This window comes from Melospiza melodia, chromosome 16 (assembly GCF_035770615.1).
Source record: "Melospiza melodia melodia isolate bMelMel2 chromosome 16, bMelMel2.pri, whole genome shotgun sequence".
NCBI classification, from domain to species: Eukaryota; Metazoa; Chordata; class Aves; order Passeriformes; family Passerellidae; genus Melospiza; species Melospiza melodia.
In genome coordinates, this window is record NC_086209.1 from 5,440,283 (window position 1) to 5,460,429 (window position 20,147).

General features: G+C 50.4%; 2 protein-coding genes across 6 annotated transcripts in view; one reads left to right on the forward strand and one right to left on the reverse strand.

Annotated features, from left to right (window-relative positions):
* The window catches only part of MED12 (mediator complex subunit 12), a 34,849-nt gene extending 20,715 nt beyond the window's left edge, over positions 1–14,134 (reverse strand). For all 5 annotated transcript variants that reach the window (XM_063170413.1, XM_063170417.1, XM_063170415.1 and 2 more), the window contains exons 1-16: positions 14,013–14,134; positions 13,566–13,670; positions 12,553–12,744; positions 10,720–10,879; positions 9,987–10,162; positions 9,605–9,715; positions 8,791–9,045; positions 6,724–6,870; positions 6,338–6,437; positions 4,271–4,407; positions 3,408–3,539; positions 2,890–3,016; positions 2,034–2,263; positions 1,559–1,639; positions 524–697; positions 145–289 (exon numbers count right to left, since the gene is read on the reverse strand). In XM_063170413.1, the coding sequence (XP_063026483.1) occupies positions 145–289; positions 524–697; positions 1,559–1,639; positions 2,034–2,263; positions 2,890–3,016; positions 3,408–3,539; positions 4,271–4,407; positions 6,338–6,437; positions 6,724–6,870; positions 8,791–9,045; positions 9,605–9,715; positions 9,987–10,162; positions 10,720–10,879; positions 12,553–12,744; positions 13,566–13,670; positions 14,013–14,111 (2,371 nt within the window). In that variant the 5' untranslated portion in view covers positions 14,112–14,134. The remainder of the gene's footprint in view (positions 1–144; positions 290–523; positions 698–1,558; positions 1,640–2,033; positions 2,264–2,889; positions 3,017–3,407; positions 3,540–4,270; positions 4,408–6,337; positions 6,438–6,723; positions 6,871–8,790; positions 9,046–9,604; positions 9,716–9,986; positions 10,163–10,719; positions 10,880–12,552; positions 12,745–13,565; positions 13,671–14,012) is intronic.
* Positions 14,135–15,651: 1,517 nt separating this feature from the next.
* On the forward strand, positions 15,652–19,346 carry IL2RG (interleukin 2 receptor subunit gamma). Its single transcript, XM_063170440.1, has 8 exons — positions 15,652–15,809; positions 16,638–16,728; positions 16,964–17,151; positions 17,272–17,414; positions 17,519–17,681; positions 18,119–18,224; positions 18,293–18,377; positions 18,478–19,346. The coding sequence occupies exons 1-8, from the start codon at positions 15,719–15,721 to the stop codon at positions 18,679–18,681; spliced, it is 1,071 nt and encodes a 356-aa protein (XP_063026510.1). The 5' UTR covers positions 15,652–15,718; the 3' UTR covers positions 18,682–19,346.
* The last annotated feature ends 801 nt before the right edge of the window (positions 19,347–20,147 follow it).

The following is a 20,147-nucleotide window of genomic DNA, read 5'->3' on the forward strand; positions in this document are numbered from 1 at the left end:
ACCATTCCAGACTCATTCACTAGTACCTCTTACCAGACACTATAGATTGAGTAAAATCCTTTCACTGTGAGACTCCAGACAAGGGAATCAGCCAACTGGAAAGATGCTCTTACTTCAAAATGGAGTGTCTCAAGCTCTACTAACCTGTCTCTGCAGTGCTCTTTCTGTTTAAGACTTTTAGAATGTCTTTGGTTATTTTCTTGATGGTATGCCGAGCGTCGTCCCGTTGTTTTCCAACCCCAAAAAGAACCACCAGCCTTTGGTTACACTCATGACTGCATGACTCCTCCTGGGGACCCAAAAGAGACAACTGCATTAGCAACTACAAGGCTGAATGCTTTAATCTTGTTTCACATCTGCATCTCTGAAAGAAAAAGAAAACCTTCATCTCAGAAGCTTCTCTGGAGTAAACAAGGAGGCATCCAGAAAAGTAGAACTGCTCCTTAGCCAGGCACAGCAGGGAGAGACAGCAGCCTCATGACAAGGACAACAGCAGGGCAGCAGTTGGGAGCAGGTCCTGTACCTGAGGAATAGGGAAGTGTGTTGCATACTGGATGTGCCGAGGCTGGTCATACAGGGATGCTAGCATTCCTTCCACAGACTTATCCTTCAGCAGAGTCTTTCCTTCCTTTTCAGGATCTAGCTTTTCAGGGGAAGGGCTGGCTTTAGATTCACAATGCATTGGTGGAGAAAACATCTGGGGAGACATAGGAGCAAGAACATGTAGTTAGGAAACATGGTCATGCAACAGTAAAGATTGCTGAAGGAATGTACTTCTGCTCTGGCCTAAAAAGGAGTAGGAAAAGGAAGGGCTGGAAAACCAGCCAGTTCTTAAAGCAAAAACCAAGGTAATGTGCCAAGAGACTATTCCTATTTTTGCTTCTGATCCATGTTGTATATTAGGTTAAACACAACAGGAAATAATACAATAGGAGTAATAAATTCGTAGCTTAGAGTTTTGGAACAGCCCCTTCCACAGAAGTGAGATCTTGGGAAAGCATGTAACTTTACATCACACCTGGCTGACATGTACCTTGAAAGGTCAGAGATGGCTGGATAGATGTAGGTACTCAGGAATTTTTCAAGCACCATGAGTTAATTTTACTGCTAAGTGCTTCAAAGTGTTCTACTACCATGAACCATACCCACAGATATGAAGAACTGTAACCCTGAAGTAGTAATGAAGGTCACAGAGTAGGATGAAAGCAGAGTAGTGTCTTCTTCCAGGATCAAGAAAACCTCTGCAACTAGTCACACTCCTGATCTGATGCCATCATGGCCATTCATTTCCCATCCACTTTGAAGCAGCCCACTTCCTACCCTGCCCAAACACTGGGCTGGCAGTAGCCAGAGCATAAGAGGCTCCAGGAACAACTGGGACTCACTCTGCCCTGAGGAACACCAACCTACATAAATAGGTGATATGGGCCTTTTGCAATGTGAACTGCCTTACAACTCACCACTTCCAGCAGACACACAAAGCAAGGCAGATGCTGCTCCTGGGCTCACTACAACATGCTGACTTTACTTACTGAGTAACAGGAAATGCTGAACGTACCGAAAAGTCTGTCTTTTCCATGTCATCAAAGAGCATGCTGGGGTTGTGGTCAATGTCCATGGGTTCTGAAAGACCTGTGTCCTGGGAACAGACAGAGCAGCTTTACATCTCAGTGATGCATCAGGGAACAAGAGAATATTTGTTAACTACATTGATGTCCATGTTGGACAGTAACAGCAGTATGCCACCACACCCATGGCGCCTGGCAAGCTGGAGCCTGATACACCTCATAATATGCTGCTCTGTATCAAGCCATGAAAGATTCTCTCATCTACCCTTCTACAATCTGCAGGTCCTTTCCAGGCAATTAGAACATAATTTTTAATTGAAATGCTAAGGAAATAAGTTGAGGGAAGGAAGAGCAGGAGTCAGTGGTACACTCTCCAGCAGGCAACAGCAAGGAGGCTGCAAAGCTGGTAAAAACAGGCAAGCACAACACAGATGTACAGAAGGGCCATGGTGCTCATGCTCTCACCTCCAGCTTGATGCCACTGCTCCCCTCTGTCTCTTTCCTGTCATGTTCCTCAGCAGGGTCATCAAAGGGTGAGGGAGGGCGAGGCCCATGAGAGTCCATGGCGAGATCACCCCGGGAGATGAGCGTGCACATGTAGATGTTGTGGGAGAAGACATCATGTCGGATCAGCTCACAGAACAGCAGCACCAGATTAAAGAACTCCACCTTCTCGTTTTCCTTCCCAGGATCAGCTGAAAGGACAACACAGACAGTCAGGGCTATCAGAGTAATTCTGCACCACCATAAGCAACATCAGCCACCTAACCGAGGGCAAGGGAAAGCATTTCCTGAGATGTCAACACAGTGACTGATACACAGTTCTGAGATTACAGCAGGGACTAAAAGCAGAAAGTCCAGTTTCAAAAATTAGCAATTAAGTAAGCCAAAAGCTCTCCAATGTCATAGCCCAGAGCCACTGGACTTAAGTACTATTCCTGGGTGTACCAACAGTTGCCTTCATCATTCAGACCTGTTATCCTATCCCACTTAACCTGTTTGCAGCACTTCCCATCAGAGCCAGAGCTTTGTCACCCGTTCAAAACCTCCCTTTAGTTCTCAGCCTGAAGTAATTCCTGATTAAACTCGTTTATCCTTGGCCAATGCTCTGTTAACAGAAATGCCTCTGTACCATCTTTTTGTCATCTGGCCCTGCAAGTTGCTTTTCCTCCCTCACCAAGATAAGCTCTGAATTGCAAGGAAGCCAGACAGAGAATTTAGATACACCCTATACCTACACACAAGAGAATTTCACACAAATTCAAAGTTTTTAAGAGAGGGAAAGCTATAAACTGGGAGACCACAATTTCTTATTACATACTTAGCATAGGAGCTTGAGTGTCAAGGAACTGCATAAGGACATCCTGAAAGACAGGAGCACTGGCTGCTGACAGAGAGCCTGAGGAGATGGAGCCCTTCTCATCCACGACTTCAGAGTCCCCACATCTCTGTAGAAACAGAAAAAAGTACCAACTGCTGACACAGAGGAGAAACTTCCTATCCACATATCTCAAAGAAGAAGCCTTGAAGAGAATTTTTCTATCTTGCTCTTATAAGCAAGCCACCACACAGGTTTCTGTAAGCTACTGCACAGTCTCCAAGTATGACAGTGCTTTTGCACTGCAATCAGCTGTCCTCAAATCTATCCCAGAAATGGGATATGCACCATCCCACAGGCTCATTTATGACCTACATTGGTCAGATGGAGCAAATGCCATAATTAGCAGCACCAGTGACAAGAGGCACTGTGCAGATCAGCCTTTGCCTGTCAGTGGAACAGGAGTTAGGTAATTTCAGCTCTCCTTTACTGCTCCCAGCCTTCCAGGAATAAGGACCTACCTCAGCCTCGATCTCTGCTTGACGCTTCTCCAGGAGTTTGGCCACAACCATGGCCCTGTGGCGCCCCGAGCGTTTGTAGCTGACAGCCCACTCACACAGCAAGGCCACCACTGCATCATCATCTGGGGAGATCTGGGGGGACAGAAGCACTGCAGTGAGAACCTGAGCCAAGCAGAAGAGGGGAGCAGATGTAACAGTGGGTCTGCTCTCCACACAACAGGGACTGAACACTGCTACATTCCCCTCCTCCTAACAGGAAGGACACATGTCAAGCTAGAGCCCTCCTGTTTTGACTGCATTCTGCAATGTGAAGTCCACAGCCCCTGAAAAATCTCCAGACTGATTCTGCTTCAGAAAATCATCTCTCTAATCACAGCACTGAGTAAAACACAACTTCTCAACACCCTCATACAAAGTATATGAACAGCCAGCCCTGCCCTCTTGAGGAACTACTGCAGTAGTGGATGCACCATGGTCCTACACATCATAAATACATCAGCTCCCAGGCTAAGAGGAACCTGAACTGGGAGCTCCCAGGAATCAGCAGCCAGCCCAAAATGTGACCAGGCTAGTACTGACATAACAAGCCCTTAGCACCAATCTGGTATGCAGACTGACCTCCTTCATCAATTCTCTCAAGCTTACATCTATTTGTTGGACTTTCTAGAGCACAGACCCCACCTTCTCATTTTAGTACCTCCCTAACAGAGCTGCACGCAATTCTTTTCAATGGAGATCATGTTTCTTGGCCAAAGGCCACTACCTAGTCAGCTCTCTGCAGACACAGGACAATAACAGTGTGGTTATAAACAAGAACACAGCCACATCCAAGACCAGGGCCCAGCAGCCAAGTCCCAGAGCACCTCATGACTGTCTTTGGTTGGACCCAGCCCAAATATCCTGTTATACAAGGAATCCAAAGAGTTGCTGAAGTCAGATCTTTCAAAGCTGTGACTGTCCAGAACTTCTAAGGTATGCAAGACACGGCCAATTGTGAAACCTAGAAGAGAACAGAAAAGAAAAATGTGTATTTAGCACCTGGTACAACAGACTAGAGCAACAGCAGATGTGTTGCCAAGGTCAGCTAAGGTCAGAAACGCCTACACCTCATATCAAGACCAGCTCCACAAGGAAGATGGGTTGTAGTTGTAGGTGATTCTCTTTTAAGTGGAAGAGAGGATTTGGACCCTTTATCCAAATGCCAGATGGACCCTTCTCTAAGGGAAGCCTGATGCATTCCTGGTGCCCAGGTTAAGGACATGAAATCATGAAATTTCCTAGCCTGGTCCAGCCCTCAGACCTTACTGGTCTCCCCCACAGAAGGAGATGAAATCTCAAGTGTAGTCCAAAAACAATCAAAAGGGACTTCAGGACCTCGGGACCAACCATTAGAAAGGGATTCTGGAGCAGAGATTATTTTCTCTTCTATCCTTCCACTCACAGGCAATGACATTGGAAGAAACAGATGGGTCCAGTCTATTAATACATGGCTCCATGGCTGGTGCTGCCACCAAAATTCTGTTTCATTCTGACAATGGGAGGGCCTACACAGCAGCAGCATGCTGGACTGTTCAGTGTATGAGAAACTGGTTGGACAGTCACAGATGGTAGTGACCAAAGGCTCAGAGTCCCAATGGACATCAGTGATGAGTGGCGACACAGACACAGATCAAGTGCACCCACAGCAGGTCTGTAGATGACACAAGCTGAGTGGTTTGGTTGACAGTCCTGAAGAATGGATGACATCCACAGGGACCTGGAGAAGCTCCAGCAGTGGCCCATGGGAATCTCATGGGGTTCAACAAGGCCAAGTACAAAGGCTGTACCTGGGGCAGGGCAACCCCAGTACTGATCCAGGATGGGGGATGGACAGATGGAAAGCAGCCCTGCAGAGGAGGACTCAGGGATGCTGGGGGATGAGAGGCTGGACAGGACCCAGCCATGTGCACTCTCAGCCCAGAAAGCCAAGAGTGTCCTGGGCTGCCCAAAAAGCAGCAGGACCAGCAGGTCAAGGGAGGGGATTCTGCCCCTCTGCTCCACTCTGGTCAGACCCCACCTGCAGTGCTGCCTCCAGCTCTGGGCTCCCCAGCACAGCAAGGACATGGAGCTGGAGGAGCGAGTCCAGAGGAGGCCACCAAGTTGATTAGAGGGATGGAACACCTCTCCCAGGAGGAAAGGCTGAGAGAACTGGGATTGTTCAGCCTGAAGAAAAGGCTCTAGGGTGACCTGTCACCTATCACACTAAGATGGACTTACAAGAAATCCTGAGAGAAACTTTTTACAAGAGCAGGACAAAGGAGAATGGTTTTACATTGAAAGAGGATAGACTCAGACTAGATGTTAAGAAGAAATTCTTCCCTGTGAGGGTGTGGCACAGGTTGCCCAGAGAGGTTGTGGATGCTCCATTCCTGGAAGTGTTCAAGGCCAGGCTGGATTGGTCCCGAGCAACCAGATCTAGGGGAAGGCTTGCCCACCCGTGGCAGGAGAATTGAGACCATTTGATTTTTAAGGTCCCTTCTAACCCAGACCATTCTATGATTCTATAAGAAGTTTCTGTGAGCTCATTGCTTGGGCTCACTACCCAAGGAAAGCTATATCAGTCAGGCAGGGGTCCATCCAGCTTAACACCCTGACTCTCACTGTGGCCAACAGCAGATTTTAGGGAGAAGCATCAGAGCACGGCACACTGACAAGAGTACAGTTCCCTGGTAAATATTTCCAGCTCCTAGTAACAGAAACTGCCCCTATACCTGGAGAAATGGACCCTTATAAGATTTTGCTCTAGAAAGAAAAAGAGCCATGTCTTACTGTTGACAGTAAATAAAAACAATAGTAAATAGGAAAAAAGTCAAGAAGAATAGCCAGACAGGAGTTTTGTCAGAATAGCACATGGATCAGGGGGAAACAAACTTTAACCTACAGCAAGTTACCTGCTGTGGTCTCTTGGCACTTGTCAAATGACCAGCGAACCTCCACAGCCTGGCCACGCTCCTTTATCTGCTGCTCAATCTCGCGCAGCTTTGCCCGAACCTAGAAACAATGGACTTGGGTAAACACACAAAAGATGCCTTCAAAGTCCTGGGAACAAAATTATTAGAAAACAAAGAGACTGACAGCAATTCTACTTAAGGTCAGATTCTGCCCATCTTCCAAGGACATTACTAGCTGGCTTACAGCAGAATGAGAGCACTTAATTTCTAGGGATTGACACAGCACCTCCAGATCTGCTTATCACGCAACATGAAAAGAAAATTCTGAAAGAGCTAAGATGCAGCTGTTATCCCAAACCACAAGAGCTCCCTTTTCTGAAGCTCACCTGCTGTGTGAAGGCTGAATTCCCCCCTGGCATGGGCAAATTGGATGGGGCTATAGGCAGGTGGTCCAATGGAGAGCCAGTCTTTATCCTGCTATCAGTCAAGGAATAATGCCACACAAGAGCACTCGGGCAACACAGAATTATACTCTGCAACAGACAGAAAAGTCAGTATCACTGAGCAAATTAAGGTCAAAACAATTAAGTTACATTTAATTGTTTTACAATTACATGTACATCTACAGAACTAACCACTACTTAATCCTATTACCAAGGCACTTATTATCCTCTACACAGCATATTTACTATCTGGGTGGATTGGTTTTGTTTGGTTTAATTTTTTTTTAAGCTCTGAAAAACCCTTTGGATCCTACAAACTCACAGCCCCAATGCACAATCCAAGCCTCATGGTCCAGAAGGGGCATTTACATTGGCGACTTACAACTGTCATCAAGTGTAAAGTCTGAGAAGAAACATCAGGTAACAGACCTAAATTAATGAAACCATTTTGTTTGATAATCACAAGTCTGATTATTATTGCATATACCATGGTATTATTGCTTTCTCATTCTTTTATGAGCTTGTACATTCAAATAAACACAGACAAAACTTCACTAAACAACTCCTATGATATTCCCCTACATTTTCTGGCTCACAAAGCTGTTTTAGACTCTCAAACCAAAGAATCTGCTTATCTTGAGAACATCAGCAAAGGTTTATTATGCACATTCTTAGAATTATGGAAATCCTTAGAAATGCACCTGTTTCCACTGAGACATACTAAAGATCAGAATATTATTTACCAACGTCAACTTTTTAAGCAGGTTGTGCCTGAACTCCAAATCAGACAAACCTTTGAGGTGCATATGCTCATCTATTTTCCCTAAAGCAACTCTCCAAATACAGGATTTTTATATTAGAGACATGTTTTATCACATAGAAAATAGGAAAAAAAAAAACCAACAAACCCTCTAAACATCTTGACCAGAAAGCAAACAAGACTTAATGCAAAATGTTTATTTATAACCCTGCATTGCTCTCTAGCCCTTGCTTGTAGAAAGGTCCTTACTTCTAGCCAACTGTACTACAGAACTTTTCTTTTCCTCTTTTTCTCTGAGAGCTGGCTGGCTGCTTCTTGATCCTGCCAGGGCTCCTTCCTCTCAAGTTCCTCTCTTGAGCAGCAGATTCCCAAGCTTTGTGCTCTCTTCCTCTTCAACTCCTGCTCCATTCTGCACTCTCTGGAACCTTCTCTGCTTTAACAAGTCTTTTCTCCCCTGGAAGAAACAATCTCCACTCCTGCATGGACCCACCTCACCTAGTCACTCTCCTCTTGAAGGAGAAAAACACAATCATGAATGAATGCACACACTGAACAGAAATTGCCTCTTTCTGACACAAGGACATTGAGAACTGAATCCCACAGTGTCACAACAGCACCAGTTCTTTGAACATCTATCAGTACGGCTTTGGCAACTTTGCCCTTTTATTGCAATGTAACATTTAATCAATCCCACCTACAAAGATTATGAGTTTAGAGTAGTTCCTTTTCACAGCCTGCTACCACTCCTAAATCACCACATTCTTCCATAAAGTAGGAGGGGCTGTTTCTTGTGTGTGCTGTTTGGTTGTGGGTTGTTTTTTTTTGTTTTTTTGTTCTGTGGGAACTTTTTTCTGATGAGGGGGATGTTTGTTTTGAAGAGTTGACAAAATTACAAAGCACTTTCATTTCTGGCATAATTTCCTCTCCTGGATGAAAACCTGTTATTGATATACACATGGGAAATAACCCTTTCTTTCTTCCTCATCCCTTCTTTTGTAAAGCTTTCCCAGCCATGTGGGGCACCTGTGAGTAGAGCAAAAGGCTCTATTCCAAATCATTTTTCTTACGCAAGTCAGTCAAGGGCACTGCTACAGCACTGTCTGACAAAAGCTCAGTAACACATCAGCAGAGATAATCATGGTTTGATATTTCTGTACTCACAAAGCTGCTGACTCAGACTGTAAGGATTTTTCTGTGATGGCACACAAACTGTCCCTGCTGACCCCAGGATCACCACCACTGAAACGTACCTGCAGGATGCAGCTGAGCCCATACACCACCGGCCGGTGCTGGGGGCACAGCAGTAAGTCGCTGAAAGGGCTGGGAGGAGGATTCCCTGCAGCTGGCTGAGGGGTGGGAGTTGAGGGAAGAGCATTCCCTGTCTGGGCAGACAGGATGTGTGGTGGGTGCCCACCAGCACCATCCAGCTGCATGGCAAGCCTGCGGGTGCAGAAGTAGGCCAGACGTCTGGACAGGTACGCAGACTGCACAAACTCTCCAGAGTACTGCAGGGAACATGGAAGGAGGGGCAAACATCCTTGTCACAAGGAACACAACAAAAAACCCTGACCTTCCCAATGTACTACACTGTGTGACACTGCCTTCAAGAGGCAGTTCCTTTTTGCAGAGAGCTCCTTAGCATCATGGATCACCCACTGGCTACTAAGCATCAGAAAAAGCCTTGAAATGTTCTCTGGCAATGACTTAATGTGTAAAAATGTACCCACGCCCAGCCTTCCCAGAGCTTCAAACATTTGCCCAGAATCTGTTACAAGAGAAAGAAAGAAAAAAGCAGTTTCCATGTACTGGTACACTGCCAGTGGAACTATCACAGCTGTGGCATGGGCAAGGATTACCAAGTCCAGTGCAGGGAAAAAGGATAAAGGAGAATAAAAACTGGAAAAGAGCAGCACCATCCTTGCATGAGTTAAGAAGGATGCTCACAGGGACACTCCCTGGTGTTCTTGGTGCAAAACAGCTCATTCTCCCCTTATCCAACAGGAAGGGAATGGCCAAAGCAGAAGTGAGCACTCTCCTAAAGCAAGCTGAGAGTGCATTTCTCACCCGCAGCAGCAAAGGAAGGAGCATTTTCAGAAATTCATCCTCTCCTGACCGTATCTTCTCAAAGCACTCCAGGACCCACGTGAGGAACTCGTGCCGGTCCAACATGCCATCCTGCACACAGATAAAAGTAGAGCAAATGGGTGAAAGCTGAAGTAACCTCCACTAAGGCAAGGCTGAGCAGCACCGCCTTGCACTGCAACAGTGGAAATTAGTCTGGAAGTTTTCACAGTTCTGTGCTACCCCTGTCCTATTACTGAGCTCAAAACTGCATCTGGTCTATTCACTAGGAAAGAGAGCATCTTGCAGAAATAAATCATGTGGCATCCACTCCCCCTTCCCTCCTCTGCTCACATCAACCCAGCAGTTCCCACCAGTCCCTCACCTGGAACATGAACATAGCCAGTTTCTCATTGTAGTCCCACTGCTTCAAAGCCTGTTCCACCTCTTGGGGCATTGGTCCTGATGGTGAACCACAGCCTTGCCCTGGGAGCTGTCTGTAGAACTCTGCAATTTTCTGCAGCTGCTCTGACAGGTACTTGGTGATGATCTGTGTCCATTCTGGAGAAAAGAGGTTAGCAGTGAGCACTGTGGCAAAGAGGAACAGGAAAGAATCAGGATGGTGCATAGGTGGAAAGCCAAAAAAACCAGAACACAGTCAGGGGAACTCTTCCAGACCACAGCAATCTGGAGCAGGCCAGGATGCAAAGATGTTGGATCCAGTAATGTTTAATCAAACTGGGAACACAAACAGGGAGTAACATACCAAAATTCTCTGGGAAATGTACATACTCACTTGGGAAGTAGCTAATCAGTCATTACTAAATTACAACTTTACAATCATTGTATGGAAGAAAAAAAATGGTAAGGCAGCAAAGGAGCTCAGTAGAACTTAACAAGGAGAAAGAAAAGTAAGGCATCCATGGCTGCTAAGACTTTATTTTTCAGTGTACTTTCATAGGTGGCCCAGTTACTCAGTTACTCACATCAGAACCCAAGGACTTATCAGCAGGAAACAAGTTCATTTGGATTTCCAGACTACCTCTTACTAAGCAAGAGCAGGCTTAGAAGGAAACAGCTGTGCTGGCCAAAGGCAGTGCTGCCCACAGAGTGCTTACCAATGAAGGGATCAATGACATGACGCTTTTTCACCTTCGTTTCCGTGATGGCAGCGTAATAGGCACAGGTCATCTTGATGAGCCACGCTGCTCTCATTACTGGAACAGTGTATTTGGCCAAATAACCAAAAACCTCTTCCTTCTTGCTGAAGATGGGCACCTGTGATGAAATGGAGAAGGAAAACTGAACCAAGCACTTGGAATAAATAAAGCAGCTAAAGCAGCTATACCTGCTGCAAGTATGAAAAAGGTAAAAAGGCAACAGAGCAACACAGTACCTCTACCTCAAAAAAACCTGCTGCCAAAATTCACTTGTGGTCAGAAAGCAACAGTACCAGAGCTGCATTTCAGTACCAACAGAAACAAAACAAATTGAAAGAAGACAGAACATATAATTACACCACTGTAAATCCATGCCCTGAATCCTGCAAACATCTTGGAAGTTATCCTCCAGAGAGCACATCAAGAGCTATGAAAGATACAGACTGAGTCAGTAACAGAGTATCTGCCATGCAGAGTGAAGGAAGGACTCTTCACTTTGTATACAAAACCAAGTAGTTACAGAAATCTCACAATATCATGAGTACTCTACAGAAGACTGGGAGAAACAGGGAGCTGAGCACATAGCAGGAAGGAATTCATTAATCCAAGATTCAAAATTCAATATACAATACAGGAGGATACCAGTAAAATCATCAGGCTGCAGGACTATAAACCAGGAGACAGTAACACATCACAGGGAAAAGTACAGCTGTGGGGCTCATTTCCACACAATACTCTGGAGAGTGAAAGTATGTGTGTTTTCACAGAGGAATGAAAAAAATTCACAAAAACCAGGTCCATTTGGCAGGTATCTTCAAGTCCCCAAATTACTGATGGTCATTTATGCTACGTTTCCTACATCCTTCCCAATTACTCTCTGATGCCTCAAAGTCAGACTACCTGGCTACTCACAGTCACTCTTTCACATCCAAGTTCACAAAAATGGATGGAGCTCATAGCAGGAAAACAGGGGAAAACCTTGAAAGGTTCAAGCTTTTACCATGACCTCAGGAAACTGACGGTCAGAACACAAAGAAGGACTAAGTTTATAAAGAGTCAGATACTGGGAAAATCTGATTACTTTATTTTCCCCCCAGGAATGACTCAGATCATTTTGCAACTGGGAGTTATGATTTTTCCACAGTGCATACCACACTCACAAGCATTTTTTGTATGCCACCCCTGAGAGAGAGCTATCTCCCTTGCTATCAGGCCTGATAAAATGCCAGAGTAAGACCCTTTTTCATACTCTACAGAATTCACAGCTCTAAGGGGAATATCTACCCCTAAACTCCAGGGCATAGAAATACTGTAGCCTGGCCAAGACCAAGTGATAGCACAGGTACTCCACTCTGCTGAAAAGCACAAACACCTCACTGCGGCAGAAGTCTGGGAAGTCATTTAGGTGGTTATTTTCAGTAATCCTCACTAAGACTTTTGAGAACTTGAGAAACCCTCCACAACAGAAATGTCCTAATCTAAACAACAGACCAAAGGCAACAGTGGCAGCTCTTTGGAAAAACAACGGAACCTGAAAATAAATCAGTCGTGTCCTACAAACCAAAAGGCAAAGCTGCACACACCTCAAAATAACAGCCTAGAGACCAGATCTCAAAGTGTGGATGACTACAGTCAGGGCACTACAAATCCCACATCCACTCTGCAAGCTGAAAGCTTCACAAGATGTACAGACAAGGAACTTCTGCAAACAGTAAAAGCCTTCAGAAAACCTTGAGAAACAAGCACAGATTAAACTCTCTGCCCTGCCAGGCTGCCTCTCCTGTAACATACCTTCTTAGCAAGATGAGTGAGGGGCTTAGTTCCAGCCAGATCTGTGAACCAGTTGTTTATGGCACTCTGGGAACGTGCTGTCACCAGCCAAAAGTTATCCTTCTGATTGACCTGGGGTTTCCGTCTGCCCGTGTCAGGCAGGGTGTTGCACCGTAGCTTTTCTGCAATAATACTGCTAAAATTGGAGCTGATCTGGAGGAGAAGGAAAAAAAAAAAAAAGGATTCATTACATTTCAGAGGTCAAAGACCTGATCAGTGTGCTTAAAATTTGTCACTCATCACTACTACCAGAAGTCTCACCAGTATCAACTTTTGAAACACAAAGTAACTGCCAATAACTCCTCTGTTATACTTGCAGAGATTAATGTGTCTAGACAACTCATACAATAATCAAGCAGGGACTCAAGTTGAGATGGACACAACCCTTTAAAAAAATACCTGTCAAACCAGACAGAAGGCTCCTCAGACAGAAATCAGCCAAGGAAAACAAATATCCTGTGCTTATTGATTGCCTTCCAACCCAGGTCATTACTAGTTGTTTTGCCAGGAAGTCAACATCTTGACTTCAGAGACTGGAAAATGGAGTTGAAGCCTATTATATAACTCCCATTTTAAACTTCCAGATGTTTCACGAAGTCGTACTTTCCTTTTACTACAGCTATCATGTAGCCAGGCCAATAAGGAGTTTCTCTCTCCTACTATCACAGCCTTGTGCTTTAACAGCAGAATTTAAGGAGTCCTAGATGCTGGCTTAACCAATACTGCAGACACAGACTTGCCCCTAAGATGCACTGAACTAGACAAGAACCTGCTCTCTCAGAGGTGGGACACACTTCTAAACGAATGCAGAATTTGGATTCTACACAAACGTAGGGTCAAGTCTTAAAAAATACCCACACAAAAGGAGAAGATCTCCTAGTTCTCGACACACGGAAGGAACGAGACCCAAGACTGTGCAGGATCCAGCCGCCTGCCCTGCCAAACCCGCCCTCGACCGTCGGGACGTCTCTCACCTTCGCCGGATTGAAATTGACATTTTTGGCACTGCCGTGCTCGTCCCCAGAGACCGCCGGTTGGTTATTGAAGCCTTGCTTGACATTCAGCGCAGTCAGCTCATCCTGCGGGGAAGGACGGTCAGCAGGGCCCGGCCCGGCCCGGCCCCTCCGCGCCCACCGCCGCCGCCTCCGTCCCCACGGCGGGGGCTGAATCAGGCGAGGCCCGGCTGCTCCCCCGACCTCCGCCAGCCCTCGCTACCAGGCACCGCCCTGGGCAGTGCCGGGACACGGCACCGGGGCTCCTCCGGCCCGGCCGGCGCCCCCCACCCCGGGGTCCCGGTGGGACGGCGCCCCCTCGCCCAGCTCCCGGCCCCGCGCCGCTAACCCGGCGCTCCCTCAGGTCAGGCCCCGGCACAGCGGTCCTGCACCCCGGGTCCCCCCAGCACGTTCGCCCGGCCCCCGCACCTCCTTCTGCTTAGGGTCCTGCGGGTACACGTCAGGCGGGCCGAGGCGCGGGCGCTTGAGCGGGCGGTGCTCGTAGCTGAGGACGCCGAAGGCCGCCATGGCGGGCCGGCCGGGCGGGGGCGGCCGGGCCACAACAAGGGCCGCCGGGGCCGCCCGCGCCTGCGCGCTGCGCGCTGCGCCGGGGCAGGTGGGCGCCGCCGAAGCCGGGCCGAAGGAGCACGGAGAGTCACGAGCGTCGCCGAAGAGGCCCGAATATTGCCGAAGAGTGCCGAAAATTGACGGAGAGACCCGAGGACTGCTGTGACTGGACGAGGACAGACGAAGAGTACCGAGTTCAGCCGGAGAGATCCGAGAGTCAACGGAGAGAACCGAGCGTCCCCGAAGCGGGGACGAGCGAGGACAAAAAGCGCTGAGCGCCGCAGGAGAGTCCCGAGCAGTGCCAGGATGGCCCGAACCCCTTCCGAGCGAAGACGGAAAGTGTCGAAGAGGGACGGGGCAGCCCGAGCGGCGCGCGCGCTCCCCCCGGCGGAGGCGCCGCGCCCGTGCCTTGCCCGGAGAGGATCACGTGACACCACCCCCTGCCCCCGTACCGGGGCACCCCCAGACCCCGGCCACCAACACCCCCGGTGCGCCCATCACCGCACCGGCAGCAGCCCCCGCGGACACCGGCCGCACTGTCACACGCACCGAGCCCCGCTGTGACTCTCCTGCAGCCGCCCCCTCCCACTGCCTCGGTGCCTCTCCGTGATGCTGCCAGGGATCCGGGCGGGCTGGGCGCTGGGCTCCCCATCCCAGCCATGCTCCTGGGGCAGCCCACGGGCGATGAGCCCTACAGCGTAAGCCACGGGAACACGGCAGGATGAAATGGGGGTCCAGGAGGTGTGACGCGTGGGAACTGAGCAGGGAGGGTGACACTGTCCCGGTGGGATGAGCCAATGGAATGCGCTGTGGAGTCCCAGTGCGATTGTTAAAAACGAGAGCAGGCTCCCGGGGCTAAAGTGATTTCAGCATTTATTATAATAAAAGAAAGGCCCAAAGCAAGGGGGCCGCGGGCCGAGCAGGAGCGTTCCCGCCGAGGATGCTGCAGCGCCGGCGCTGGGGCTGCTCAGCAGCGATGTAGCGATGTACCAGGTGGAACGGCACATACTCAGTGGGTCAGAAGCCCCTTTTTATCCTGTTTTTTGTCCCTTTGGATTGGTTTCTTTTTGGATCCTTCATTTGCACGAAGGTTTAAGGCACTCGATTGGCCATTACAGCTCTGTCCAGGCTGGTTCATTTCACTTGGGGATGGTGCACTTTCCTAAGGTGTATTATGGTACACCTTATAACTCCCCTTTTAACCCCTTTTACAATGTAATAACCAAACTAACAGTACATGCTTAACAATCTATCAACTATTTTACAACAGTTTCTAACGTATTTTTAACAGGATGAGCCATGGAGTTGCACTGGGATGAGCCATGGGGTCCTACTGGGATGTGCTACGGGGTTGCAGTGGGTTGAGCTGTGGGATTCCACCAGGATGAGCTGTGGGATCCCACTGGGATGAGCCGTGGGGCCCCTCTGGAGTGAGCAGTGCCCCACAGGCAGCCCAGGGGCAGGCAGGGTGCCGGGTGCAGGCGGTGCCGTGGGCAGGAAGCAGAGTGCTGCGGAAGCCGGCAGCCCTGGCCGAGGCTGCTCGCACGCGTCCCCGCTCAGCAGCCCCCATGGCGGCTCCTGGCGCCTTCCTCGTGCCTGTCCTCCTCCTCCTCCTCTGTGGGCTGGGTCCCTACGCTGCTGCTGCCGACAGCCAGCCAGGTAAAGGGGCACAAGGGAAGGCCACGGGCCCCTTTTGTGGTTGGGGCTGGGGACTGGAGCTCCCAGTGATGGCGGGTGAGGACAGGATGTGGGGCTGTGTGGGCTGGCACGCTGTTGTGGCACACACCGAGGACCCTGCGACCCCTGATGTGTCCCAGGACCTGCAGCACCTGTATGGCCCCTTGCAGTGGGGCTGCCAGGAGGGTCAGGCTGTACCAGGGAGCCCTGTTGGGGTGTCCTTGTGCCCACTGCAGTGCTGGAGCATTTCTGACCCCACCAGCCCCCTGGGAGTGCTCCTGCCCCATCACTCTACTGGCAGATCCTATTGGTCTGTGCCATGTGAGGGTGTTGGACAGGATGGTCAGTGGATCTGCACCAGCTGCCCTTTCCTTCCTGGTCCGTCAGTAGTGCTGTGCACAGGAAGGGGACAGGACACAGAGGCGTTTCTTTCCACCTGGCACTCTCATCCCAGCCACTGTTTTCAGAGAAAAAATGCACTCCTTGCCTGGCTGTCAGTAAAACAACAGCTTTCTGTGGAAAAAGCCCCTCTGTATCCCTGGACCTCCTGGGCTGGTGGGAAGGTGCCCTCCATCTCCAGGTGTAGAAGCAGCCTGTTTGCTCCATTGTGTTATATTAGAACCCAGGAAAGCTCGATCCTGGCTTTCTCCTGCCCCTGCAGTGCTGGCTGATGAGCTTGTTTGGTTCACACAGAGGGACATTCATAGGGATCCGTGGGGATCTGGCATGTGCCATGTCTCTCTGCTGCACCCCTGGGCCCTGGCACAGCCACCCACCACTGCCATGCCCAGCAGTGTCTGTTGCTTGCAGGAGTGGAGTGTGTCCTCTTCAATGAGGAGTACATGAACTGCACGTGGGGGAACAAAGAGATGCCCACAGTCAACTACTCCCTCTTCTACTGGTAGGTGCCCCTGCCCCATGGCCAGTCCTACAGCAGAGTGTCCAGCACTGGGTCCCTGTGCAGGGAGGCTGCTGCCAGCATTGCTGGTCCATCAGGCCTCTCCTGCTCCCCAAGCCCAGGGTGGGGCAGGCTCTGTCTCCAGAGCAAGCAGGGTGGGATGTGCTGGGGAGGGGGTCCTGGTGAGGGCTGGGGCATGTGAGGCCTTGGGGAGTCCTGGTAACCCAGTGTGGCACAGGTACAAGAACTCGTCTGACAAGGCAGTGGAGTGCAAGCAGTACCTGCAGCACCAGGGTGTCAGGGTCGGCTGCTACTTCAAGAAGAACGAGCTCATCCAGTTCCAGCTTTTCCATGTTCTCATCAATGCCAGCGTTGGAGGCAAGACCCTGGAGATCTCCAGAAAGCACATGCAGCTGCAGGACCTGGGTACAGAGTGGTGGGGGGACCCCCCCTGTGGGTTCTCAGAGCTCCCCTGGGGGCTCCCAGCTGGCAGCAGGGCCCTGGCCATGGGGCCAGCCCTCACTAGGCATCACTTGTCCCTCGCAGTGAAACCAGAGGCGCCTGTCAACCTGACCCTCCACAACATGAGCAACAACCAGCTGCAGCTCACCTGGGCCTCCCCCTACCCCAGGAATGGGTGCCTGAAGCACGCTGTCAAGTACAAGAGCAACAAGGACACCAGCTGGACGGTGAGAGCCCTGGGCATGGCACCCTTGTGGCTGTGCCTGGGCTGAGCTGAGCACCAGCCTCCAAGGTGGTCCCAGCCAGCAGCTCAGGGCTCGTGTCTCTGCAGGAGCTCTTGGTGAATGGAGGTGTCTTCTCCTTACCCAGCGTGGACTATGAGAAGTCCTACACCTTCTATGTGCGCAGCAAGATCAACAGTTTCTGCGGCACAACCCAGCTCTGGAGCGAGTGGAGCGTTCCTGTCATCTGGGGCAGCAACTCCACCAGCAAGGGTAAGTTCTGAGGGCTGCAGTGGGATAGGATGGACTGGAGCATGGCAGGGCTCAGCAGGTGAGAGATGGCCAAGCAAGTAGAGAATGGCCTGAGGCAGCAGCTCTAGGGACAAGACCCATCTGGGCATGTGGGGTGCTGGCAGCAGCATCCTTTGTACTTCTGGAAGCAAAACATACCCCACCAGTGGGACCTGCTGAATTTTGCCAGAGGATTCTTAGCACTGGAGGGAATGGCTGGGCCAGGACAGGGTCACCAGCTAGTTATGGTGACAGGATGGCAGTGCTTGGGGACAGGCCCCTTCTCCATGCTCTGTTCCCAGCTGAGCCCTGCCATGAGCAATGCCACGGCCACCCACGCAGGGCCACCTGCAGTCCCACCGGGCTGCCATGGCGGTGTGCTTGCTGTCTGGGGATCAGTGTCACCCCTCTCCTTCCAGGCACGGTGGAGGATCTGTACTGGTTTGGGATCCGCACGGTCCTGGTCCCCATTGCCTCCTGCCTGCTGCTGCTGGTGCTTGTCATCCTGCTGGTGCGCATGGAGAGGTGAGCGTGGGGAGCTGCCTGGGCAGCAGCACTGGGGCTCCTCCCTCTAACACACCTCTCCTGCGCAGGGTCTGGGTCATCCTGATGCCCCGAATTCCCAACCCCAGCAAGAATTTTGATGAGCTGTTCATCACCCACAAGGGCAATTTCCAGGTAAGGTGGCACAGGCAGCCCTGCCCTGGGCTCACCCTGGCTGTGTGGGGTTGGGGCTGGGCTGGGGGGCAGCTCTCTCACCCTGCTCTGCTCCCTGGAGGAATGGACTGGAGTCCCCAAAGATGTTGTGGAGAGCTTCAAGCCCAACTACAGCGAGAACATCTGCTATGTGACTGAGCTGCCACCCAAGGACAGCCACGAGCCCCTCTGGGACAGCAGCAACCATGCACCACCTCCAATGCCTGGGCCCCCAGCCGCCCCCAGTGAGCACAGCCCCTACCAGAACAGCTATGGGAGGCTGTGACACACTCCTGCACCCCTGCATGCCCCATTCTCCACAGCTTTGCTGCCAAACCTTACTGCTCCTCAGGCCCTGCTCCCTGCTCCTGCCATTTCTCTGCCGAATACCCTGGACCCCTGGTCTTGCTTCCTGCCAAGTGCTCTCCCTGCTCCCGGGTGCCCACAAGCACACCCAGGGATGTGTCCTGGTGAGGGCAGCTGCAGCTAAGCAGGCAGGGGCCACTAGCCAAGTGATGGGGACACAGAGGATGAGGAGTCCCAGGGGGCTAAGTGTGGAAAAATAAGGAAAGATAAACAAGAAAGATTGTAAACATGCTCAAGTGCCTTGCAGCTGATGTAGGGAAAACACATATACCATACTCATGTTGTTTAGCTTTGTGTATTCAATAAGTAGAACTTGTGTTTAGATAACACAGGCCTGTGATAGACTTAGTGGCACCTTATTTAACATGCTTGAGATTCCTGGCCTGCTGTGGGAAAGATCAGATCACAGTGGTAAACCACAACTGCACAAATCCTTGATAAACAGTCAAAAACAGCAGGTTCAGTGATCCTCTAGGGTGGCCCAAGATCCACAGTGCCTGCATCCCTGCTTATGTGCCTGGGTGCTGCCTGGGGGGGGCCTGCAGTTGGTGAGGTTATGAAAATAAAATTCCTCTTTGCCTTTCATCCGTGGTTTTGTGGTTGTTCCTGTGTCCTGCCTGTGCTGGCTCAGCCATCCAGCCCCTGTGTCATCCTGGCAGTTCCCCAGGCCTCGCTGCTCCTTCCCCTGTGTCCCCAGTTCTGGTGACACTAAAGCTCTGCCCACCAGAGGATTGCCCAGGCTCGTCCTGCAGGGTCTGGGGAAAGCACCACTGGAGCCCCAGCTCTGAGCACCTCTGACCTCTCACACACAGTGAGGCAGGGGCCAGTGCTGCTGTCCCACAGTGGCAGCATGTTCATCAGCCAACATCGAGCACATGGATGGGTCCCCTCCTGGCTGCCTCACAGGGCTCCCTGCACACTCAGGGATGTGCTGTGACCTCACTGGGCAATGGGCTCTGCTCTGGGCTCTCCAACCACTTCTGCGGCCACCTGCAGCCCTCAGCCACTGCTGCTGTCCCTGCAGATGAGCAGACCTTTCTGGCCAACACTGACTGCAGTCCCCTGCAGCTGCTCTTACAGAATCCCAGAATCAATTATGTTGGAGAAGACATTGGAGATCATTGAGTCCAACCTCTGTCCAAACTCCACCATGTCAACCAGACCACGGCCCTGAGTGCCACCTCCAGTCTTTCCTTAAACACCTCCAGAGACAGAGACTCCCCCACCTACCTGAGCAGTCTAATCCAATGTCTGATCAACCTTTCTGGGAAGAAATTCCTCCTGATATCCAACCTCAGCCTTCCCTGGCAGAGGCACGTAAGAGCACACCCTCCCATCCTATCACTGCTTGCTTGAGAGAAGAGTGGGACCCTCAGCTGGGCCCTT

Bases quoted from the DNA above. Each gene is read 5' to 3' on its own strand.
- IL2RG (XM_063170440.1), top strand. From the start codon at position 15,719: ATGGCGGCTCCTGGCGCCTTCCTCGTGCCTGTCCTCCTCCTCCTCCTC. The intron at 17,152-17,271 runs GTACAGAGTGGT...TGTCCCTCGCAG, and splicing joins CATGCAGCTGCAGGACCTGG to TGAAACCAGAGGCGCCTGTC. The intron at 18,225-18,292 runs GTGAGCGTGGGG...TCTCCTGCGCAG, and splicing joins CTGCTGGTGCGCATGGAGAG to GGTCTGGGTCATCCTGATGC.